Source organism: Octopus bimaculoides, chromosome 9 (assembly GCF_001194135.2).
Source record: "Octopus bimaculoides isolate UCB-OBI-ISO-001 chromosome 9, ASM119413v2, whole genome shotgun sequence".
Taxonomy (NCBI): domain Eukaryota; kingdom Metazoa; phylum Mollusca; class Cephalopoda; order Octopoda; family Octopodidae; genus Octopus; species Octopus bimaculoides.
In genome coordinates this window covers 21841577-21852114 of record NC_068989.1, presented here as the reverse complement: position 1 = coordinate 21852114, position 10538 = coordinate 21841577, and the positions used below count along the sequence as shown (strand labels likewise).

Sequence of the window (10538 nt, the reverse complement as noted above, 5' to 3'; positions counted from 1 at the left end):
TACATCTGATGAATTAAAACAACTTCATTCTTTAGATTTTGATATATTACAACTATATCTCATTTCATATGGTTCTGTGTGAAAAATGGCAGATGATAATATTTAGGACCTGCCGTCAGATATTTCTTCAATAAGGCAGCTTCAAAACATATTTTCAAAACTAATTTCCAAATAATTCCTAAATAATTCCTCAGTTATTGATTTTTATCTTCAATCTTATTTTTTAATTTATATTAATTCTTGAGACTTACATAGCAAAACAGAGATTTTAAGATATTCTATAGGGTTTGTTGTTAGACTATTATTAATTTAAAATCTTTTTCTATATTATGTGGAGTAAGGATCTTTTCATCTAGGTTAAATACTGATTGATTCAACTTTGAGCCCAACTAGGAAGTAATTTGGAAGATGTTTGTATAAACAACATCTTTAAATCATAAATCATTTTTGCTAATTTCATAATCAACACTGAAGTCTTTTGTGGCCAAGCGTATGGCTTGATCCCCTCAACTGGCAAACCAAAATGAAGCTCTTGTTTTTCATTATTCCAAGTTGAAATACAGCCTTCCAGGCAGATGTGCTAACTTGAATAGAGAAACATATATAAAGGATAGTGATACTGATGTCAACTAATTGTGTGTCAGTTTTTCTGACACACAATCTCTAAGATGAATAAAACCAGCCTCAATACAAATATGGTGTTTTTAGTAATACAAATGTTATTAAGGGGAATATTTCTACTTTTTGGTTGGAATTCATATTCCAATAATATTTCTGATATCTCTTAGTTTATTTTATTATAATTGAGCTCAGTATATTTTTTGTTATGACCAAATGTATGCGCAGTCTTTGAAATGCTATAGTGAACTGTATGTGGGTCCTTAGTTTGAAACAAAATAGTTTTGCTCTCTGTGCAGTTGACTTGCTGCCTATCAACTAACTGAGCATTTAGTGATAAGTATTACTGATATATTGTCTTCAGATCTATTGCTTTGTATTTTTTCATTAGCAGCATAAGAGTAATTGCAATAAACAAACTTGATGATACAGGAAGCTGTTGTCTACTCTATCACATAACACTTATTTCAAACATGAAAGTATCAACAGTTAGTTTGGCAGCTATTATTATTTAATAAACCATGAAGACTTTCAAAATGCCTGACAGTAAGATATTGCATCCAACTGTTTATCAGTTCTCTTTTACTTGTTTGAGACATTGTGCTGCAGTCATGTTGGGACAGCACTTGAAGGGCTTTAGTCAAACAAATTGCAACTAGTACTCACCCTTTTTTAAGTCTGTTACTTATTCTGTCGAGTTCTTTTGCTGAACTGCTAAGTTACAAGGATGTAAACAGACCAACATCGGTTGTCAAGCAGTAGAAAGACATATGCACACACATGCGTGCGCGCGCACACACACACACACACACACACCATGTGAGCACTGCCTGAAATTGCATGAAGGCACCAGATGTGTTATAAAATGCTGTCTGTGTTGTTTTCATCACACGAAACTATTAGTAGCTAATAAAAATTTATACTATATTCATTAAACACACGAAATGGATAACTTTTTTTGTCGTCTTTCCTTCACTGAACACTACACTATATATATATATATATATATATATATATATATCATGAGCTGCTGTAGGTTTCTGTCTACTAAATCTACTCATAAGGCTTTGGTTGGCCCAGGGCTACAGTAGAGGGTACTTCCCAAGGTACTGACTGTGCAAATATTTAATTTTACCTAATTAGCTGATTCATGTTACAGACTGAGAATTGATATAACGTATATACGGTGTAAAATGTGTGATGTAGTTTCAAAACTAAGAAATTATGAACTGGATATTGTTCATTTAACTTCGAAGATGTTTCTGTGCACCATTCAACAGTTTTAAATCATCTAAAAATAAAAAAAAAATTTGATGATTGTGAAAGATTGCACATCACATGTTATATATAATTATTTTAAAACCCGTTAATGACTCATATGTGTCTGTATATCACCCACATATGTGTGTTCATGTACTCCTGAATACACTTGACTAATTCATAACTTACTAATGAAAAGTCTAATGAGCAAAAATATCTTACAAAAGGGGAAGCTTTAGAGATTTTTTTTTAATCATGTTCATTGTTTAGAGTTCAAAAGTCACGATAAACTGACTTGCATAAAAAAAAGATCACACCATTCTTGAACATAGTGTCTCAGGTTGATCATTGCTTGATTAGGCTTCCTGATTTACACTCTTATCTACCCTACCTAATAGGATTATTCATATTACTCCTTCAGTGACTAACATCAATGATAATTTTCTTAAATCAGCTAATTTTTCACAATTACTTATGTCCAATATTATAAGACTTGTTAGACTTTCTCTGCTTTGCTGAGAAAGTCTATCAAAACTGAACCATGCCTCCTGTATTTCTTCATCAAATATGAGGTGAACACATTCATTGTTTTCCTCGGTGGTGGAAGCTGCAGGTCGTCCAGATCTTGGATCATCTGTAAAACTCTGCCTTCACCTCCTAAATTCAGCTACCCACTTTTGCACTGTTGATAAAGATGGCGTGTCATCCTCTAATGTAGCAAGCATGTCAGCATGAATGTCCTTGGGGGCCAAACTCTTTTTCTGCTGGTACTTGATAACACTATGATGCCATATTTTGATAACATTATGATGCCATATTTTGTCCATTTTCAAGTCGCTACTAGTTACTTTTAAAGCCTTCTTTGAACAGTCAGGTGTCAGTTTACCTGGAAAGAAGCAATGCAGTTATATATAAGAGAGCTGAAATGAATGCATGCAAGATTCCATAGCTCTACCTTCAGAGTCACTCTATGAACTTTTCAACCCATATCTGTACTTTTAACTGGATTTTTGCTTTTCAGCTACATTAACTATGTTAACACTAACTTAACTATTCACGTTACTGTCTGAATAGAAATAGTATAATATTGTAGTGTGCTATAAAATATTATACTATAATGGAAATAGCATAATATTGTCTATTTATATTGACTGTTGATTCGAGTCAATGTTTTAATGTTGGTTATCTTGTAAGGTGGTTAGCTGGCAGAAGCGTTAGCATGCCGGGCGAAATGCTTAGCAGTATTTCATCTGTTTTTATGTTCTGAGTTCAAATTCCGCTGAGGTTGACTTTACCTTTCATCTTTTCGGGGTTGATAAATTAAGTACCAGTTGCATACTGGGGTTGATGTAATCGACTGGCCCCCCTCCCCAAAAATTTCGGGCCTTATGCGTAGAGTAGAAAAGAATATTGGTTATCTTGTGAGATGCCTAAAGCTATTCCTTACCAGTTTTAAAACTGGTAAGGAGTAGCTTTTAGTTTCAAAACTTTGCGTTTTGACTTCAGGTTATTACTGAGTATGTATGTTTGTGTATATGTATACCTGCTAAAAAAAAGCTTCACTGAATTTATAATACTATTGTTCAGTTGTTTCGTAATGTCTATCTTCAGTTCTTGTCTTTGTTAACATAAATGAATAGTTACAGGTATGGTTGTATCATTTCTCAACCATGCGGTTTCAGGTTGAGTCCAACTGTATGGCACATGAGGCATGTATATTCAACTGTAGCCATGGGTCAGCCAAAGCCCTGGGTGAATTTGGCAGATAGAAATTAAAAAGAAGTCCAGTGTGTGTGTGTGTGTGTGTGTGTGTGTGTGTGTGTGTGTGTGTGTAAAATTGTGCTTGTGTTTTATATCTGTGCTTTCTTTTATGAAAATCATAATTGGATGGCATTGTTGTTGGTACCTCTGTCAATAAACTGTTCCTTTGCTTTGTACTTCTTAAGCCATGTGGGATACAAACCAACTGAAAATTAGTGTCAGGAAGAGTATCTATTTGTATAACAATGCCTCAGCAACATATTTGTCTAACCCATACTATCAGAAAAACTGATGTAAAAATGAATGAAGGAAGGGCAGTGGATTGGCAAAATTGGTCATGTGCTAATTTAGTTATGACCATTTATGATCTTTGCTTCAATCTCATCTGTGTTTATAAGACAAAGTTACTGGTTGAGTACTGTGTACTCTGTCCTCTCCCTCTAAGTTACATAATGGCCTTTTGCCTTTCATCTTTTCATGTTTGATCAAGTAACAATCATATATTAAATATTACAATTGACTATATCTTCCAGGATCTGTAGCAATGTAATTACATATGAAAGAACCATCATTAGTACTGTCATGCCATCATTAGATATCTTTTCTCTGGATCCAACTGTAGTATTATTATATATGCTATCAGTAATGTGTGTTAATCCCCTCTGGGGAAACTGTGTGTGTGTGTGTGTGTGTGTGTGTGTGCTCGCGCACGCACACACAAACACACACACACACACATGTGCGCGCTTGCTGATCAATAAGTGTCCGGACTGTTGCCATAGTAACGAAGCTAAAGAATGCAGAGTAAAGCTGCTCGGCACAAATTGACCTTGAACTCTGCTGTGCATGTGCACTAAGTTTTGATATTTTAGCTCACTGCTGCTTCTTACAACACTGCTTGGAAGGAAGGTGTGTAGTATGTGATTGTTGCATTGAACATGACAGAGAAAGTTGTCATGGCAGTACCTGCTCAGAGGCCTACACAAAGTTGCAGAAAGTGTATGAAGAGAAGTGTATGAGCTGCACACAAGTGTACGAGTGGTTCAGACGTTTCGTAGATGGCTGAAAAAATGTTGATATCGATGAACGTTCTGGGAGACCTGCAACCAGCAGAACTGAGAAAAACATTGCAAATGTGCATGCAGCTGTGAGTTATCAGAGGATGTGCAGATTAGTTACGGTTCAGTTCAGTCCATTATCACTGAAGATTTGGGTATGAGATATGTGTCAAAACTGTTTTCAGCTGACCAAAAAGACACTCGAGGTTTCAGTTGCACAAGATCTTGATTGTGTTGAGAACGATGAAAACCTTTTGAAAACTTTGCATTGGACTCTGAGCAGGTATTGCCAAACTTTTGGCAAAATTTGATGCAGATTCTCTGCTCAATTTTCTCTGTCATGGTCAGTGTCATGATCACACACTACACATGTTCCTTTGAAGCACTGTTGTAAACAGTGGAAGTGAGCTAGAACATTAAAACTTAGTGCACATGCACAGCAGAATACAAGGTCAATCTGTACCAAGTGGCTTTACCGTGTGATCAGCTCTCATATAGATATCAAGAAGTAAAAGGGATTAATAAATCCAGGCAGATATCTATAAAGCATGAGGTGTTAAATGAATTTGGTTAACTATATCCAACAATCAGATAACAATAAATGCAAATAGAATAAACATTCAAGATAATTCTTCATGTATGGCAAAGTAAATCCAAATATCATTTCAAGAAATTCAGAGTATAAGACAACAAAAATAAGAAAGGAGAAAATCACATCTTTAATTGATGATTGCACCATACATTACCAACTATCATTTCTATTGTGTCAACATATTTAGATACAGAAAAAGTTATGTTAATTTGACTGGTATTTTATACCAGTCAAATTAATGCATCTGAAAATATATGCAAACACAGATTATCAAAGCAATTCAAAATACTTTAAATTAAAAGTGAACTTAGAAAATATCTCTAATAAATGAATGCATGCAAAAATAAATGTGAAGAAGAAATATAATATTTTAAGAAAATCCAGTTTAATATTTAACTTTTGATGACGTCAGTATGTAATGAATGAATAGGAACATAGAAATCCTATGTCATGACAATTAGTTTTCTATCAATTAAATATGCTAAGAAATGTTTTAGAAAAATTATGCCTATCAGTTTGTAGGAAAAGCAATCATAATTGATGGGTTATTTAGTATTGAAATATTTAAATGTTCTATATTTATGAGAACATTTCATTGTAAAATTACTTTTACAATTCAATAATATCAATTTAGAAGTAATTATGTTATACATTTCCTCAAGGCAAAGATCAGAAACTTATTCTTAAACAAGAATGTTAAGAGTGACTCTGAAGTTTCGGCCAGCTAAATCATCATCACACTGCAATGCATTAGAGTTAGTTTTGCCTTTATATAGTCTATGTTGAGTGCGGTGGTAATTAAGTTTTCATGGTTTATTATGGAAAGGTGTTTTGGAAACATTTTGATTAAATTTGGGGTTATTGTTTAGAATTTATCAATGCACGTTGAACTTTGTAAACACGTATGTAGTTTCTCTTTTGTTAGGTAAGCATGAGGTATGACAGTATTTTTTATTGATTTTGGTGGATTTAATAATTTGTTTTGACAATGTAAGGGCCAAAGGTACAAAGTCCAGTATTTAAGCCCTTAGGAATTGGGTGTGTCAACTTATTTTTCAAAAGTATGTAGGTGGTAAATTTAGGCTAATCATGTTGATATTTAGGATATTTCTTGTTTTCATTTGTAAGGTTGGGGTGATTAATCAGGCATGTCATGACTTCGTTAGTATTGAAAGTTGTTTCTTTTGTGCCTTTATGTTCACAAAAATATTTGAGTAAAGGTTGTATGTTTATGTTTCTCTTTAACATTGTTCTATAAGCAATTTGATTAGTATATAGGGATTTTAACCTTCCTGTTTCGTGGAGGTAGAGTTTGTTTGCTGTTTGTTCAATTCTGTTTGAGATATATGCTAAAGTGGGGCTGATATAGGTGTGTATATATTTATGTATAAAAATGGGAGCAAAAATATATAAGACTAACTCTAATACATCACAGTCTGATCATGGCTTAACTGGTTGAAACTTCAAAATCACTGCCAACAACATTCTCATTTATGAATATAAATTTGTACTTTACAAAAGTATAGAGTAACCCATCAGATTAATGTAAAATAGTTTTTATTATAACTAAATGCACACACACATTTAAAACTGGCTTTTACTGGATTGTACTATACTCTCTTTATCCAATTGCCATTCTTTACCTCTCAGCTCCCACTTCTGACCTTTTCCTCTTGGCGAGGGAAGGGAGCTCTGTCAGTCAACCATTCCTTATAAACTTTGACTTTTCTTGTTTTCTAAGGTTTTTTTTTTTCTTTCCAACTTGCATCACACTTCACATATCTTGAAGAGTTTTGATATTTAAGGAAGCCTCTGTTCTTTTCTTGCTTAAGACAATGCATTACTCTTTCTCGCAGTTTCTCTTTTGGCATTTTTCTTTCGTCAAGAGGAACTGGATTAACAGAATCCTTAGACAAGTGAATAGAATGCCTTTTGTTATTTGGATATATTTCTTTATTCGAATTCTGCTGAAGTCACCTCTAATATGCATCTTTCTGCTGGATAATAAAAGGGAGAACCAGGCAAATATTGATTCAGTTAAATTGTCTTCTCCTACCCACTAAAATTGAGGCCCTGTACTAGTGTTACATATTTCCATCACAGCTCTCACTGTCTCATTTTCATGCTGAACATAATGGTAAACACAATGACCCTTGTGGAGGAGTCACTATGTCAGAGTGCAACCTATTAGAAACAACAACCAAATCCCTCTTCACATATTTAATGAAAAAAAAAAAAAGCTAACCCATTAGATAATGTTTCTATCGATATACCATTTGAATAAAGATGGAATGATAACTGCCTTGCCGCATGCACTCTCATTGTGTGAAGTCTATATATTCTGTCATGTCCATACACCTTTTTATTGCTTGTTTTTAAATTCTATTGTTTTGTCTAGTAGCTGAAGAAACTGTAAAATAGATTTAATAGTTTAGTTGTTGCTAATATACTTGATGTTGTAAGGTGAGATATTTTAAAATTGTGATGAGAATAGTAATTTTCCAAATGACTAATTCTTGTTAAAAATGACAAGGGAGATAATCACAACTTTAAATTTCAATGACTATAAAATGCAATGCAGAAAGATTTACAGAAAATAATGGTTTTTGGTTTCTGTTTTTCCATCTTCCATAGGTTTTGTGAGAAATACAAACTCATTGATATAAACCGTACACGCTACTTTTTTTCATTTGAGAAATTTTTTTTTCTCATGAACTTCAAATGAAATGAAACCTTTTGATGATTCTAACAGATTTTCTTTTTTTTTCGTAAATTATACGCCCCCCCCCAAAAAAAACCTCATGCCTCACTGGAATAATAATTATTATTGCTACAGTGATAGTAGCTATTGGAATATATTTTATAAGCTGGAATCGTTCTCAATATCTTTCATGTAACTATTTTCCAGGCTTCTGGAATTTCTTTGATGATGCTGATGAGGATGGATTTTTTTCCTTTTTAGCCAACTGGTAATGTTAGGACGATTATAAACAATTCGTCTGCACAATATTTGTTCAGACCGAAAAAAAAAGTCGGTGTTGGGATAAGGCTAACAGCTGTAAATTCGTTTCGATTCTTAGGAGTTTCCTGCTGCAGCAGTGTACCACCTGTAACTATCCACCAATGCATTGCTTATCAACCCACGTATATTACAGATTTGAGTAAACTAAAATTTGCATATTTAATATTTTTTTTACAATGAAATCGGACATTAAATTATTGGTGTGTCAAGTATTTCGTTACACATCTGTTTTATCGAACACTAATTGTGGTCAATATAAAGATCCTCATCCGTTAACGAAAACAAAACCTGCTGTGTAGAAAACAAATATGAAAAAAAAAAAAAAAAAAAAAAAATCAATTTGCGCAAACGACTCTGGGGGTGGGGAGAGGACTTTCGGAAAATTCACAAGACCCAATTCCCCCTCATAACTTTCAGGAAAATGGATATATATTAAAAAATAAATAAATAAAATAAACGCAACAACCTCCCCTCCCAATTCTACGACCTTGGCCTTCAAGCAGGCTATCCACATGCTAGAAATAACAGCCAAATCTCAAATGAGCAAGGCCATTTTCAGTTCCACAAACACACGATGTTTTGCGCTGGTCAAATGATTCTCTTTAATTTCACTTTGTCACAGTATTTCTTTGCTATTTTTACTTTTCTTTTTTCAAAAGAGCTTGCTGTTATTTCTGTACTCATATTTTTTGTAACTTTCAAAACAAAACAAAAAAATATAAAAAATAAACACTTTAATTTCACATGAATTACTTTGTCATATTACTGCGGGAAATTACTCTGAAAGAAATTTTTGCAGAAAGGTGAGTAGATTGATTACATATTTCTTTCATTATGTTATCGCAGTTTTGTGAGATTTGGCTGTTATTTCTAGCATGTGGGTAGCCTGCTCGAAGGCCAAGGCCGTAGAATTGGGAGGGGGTTGGGACATTTTTTTTTTGTTTGTTGAAAAATTGAATTTTTTTTACAAACAAATTTTTTTTCAGAATCAGATGCGGATCTTTCTGATTTGGCGGGCGCTACTTGTTTTCTTAACGTTTCTTATCGAAACATTTTCAAACTTGGTACACTGGTAGAATGTGTCATACAAAACATCTTTTACTCTTAGTGTGATGCACATTGGGTTTAGACACTGGGAAAACCGCTGTAACTTTTTTATTTTTTCATTTTGGCGATTTTCGCTTTCGATAATGTATTCTACATATCACGGTCATGCGATTCCCCCTATAAAATGTGCACCTTTAGTGTTATTGAGAAAATTTTAAATAAAAAGTGGCGCCCGCCAAATCAGAAACCTCCTCCGATTTTTCCCTAACTTTCAGAAAAATGGATATATATTGATTTTTTTTTTATTTTTTTTTTTACGGAATCCCATGTTTTCGGCTATGGAGAATCTGAAGATCTTGTGATCTCCCCACCCCTAGGTTCGTTTGTGCAATTTTTTTTTTCATATTCGTTTTCTACACAGTTGTTAACACCCAGCAGGCTGGGGTTTATTTTTTGTTTTCGTTAACTGGTGAGGATCTTTATATTGGTCCTAATTGTTTGCGCGTATAAACACACACACCCCTTCATTGTACGTTTTTGTTTACTTCCGCTGTATCTCGTTCTTTCCCTCGTTTCATTGACTAAATACCTGTCTCACACTTTTTATTTCTTTTTCTTCTATTTCTTCATATACGTAGTCCCTCTCTCTCTGTCTCTCTGCTTCACTTCTCTCCCCCCCTGTCTGTCTTTCATGCTTTGTTTCTATTCTCCCGTTCGTTTTCTCTCTATCTCTTTTTTTAATCTCTCTCTCTGCTTCCTTCTCTTCCCCCTCTATGTCTTCATATCGTCCATCCCATTCACTGCCTCTCTATCCGTCATTGCATAAATCCCAACAGTCTTTTGCAACGGCATCTCTGATTGGTCAATAGAGCATATATTACCGATCAAACGCTCGCATTTACAATATTGTCTGCTCTATCAAGATGGCTGATATAGTCGGTCTCACACCGTCTATTCTTGCCGGTTTTGACAAATACAAGGTATGTTTAATGTTGTTTCTTGTTCTGCCTATACCTATTCAGTTCTGCCAACATAAACTCACTCAAGACTATTAAATGTAACCGTGTTGTCTATAAAAATGCACTATTTACCCTCTCCTTTCGCTTTTCATTTACCATGTTTTCTCTCTCACACGACTTTCATTTTATATTTCACACCAAACACTGTCCGAGTATCCTCG

The 10538-nt window shown here is 34.1% G+C and overlaps 1 protein-coding gene across 2 annotated transcripts in view; it reads left to right on the top strand.

The window, feature by feature from the left end:
- The first annotated feature begins 10185 nt into the window (after positions 1-10185).
- Positions 10186-10538, top strand: part of LOC106883588 (ethanolaminephosphotransferase 1) — an 89843-nt gene continuing 89490 nt past the window's right edge. For both annotated transcript variants that reach the window (XM_052970486.1, XM_052970485.1), the window contains exon 1: positions 10186-10338. In XM_052970486.1, coding sequence (XP_052826446.1) covers positions 10282-10338 — 57 coding nt within the window. In that variant the 5' untranslated portion in view covers positions 10186-10281. The remainder of the gene's footprint in view (positions 10339-10538) is intronic.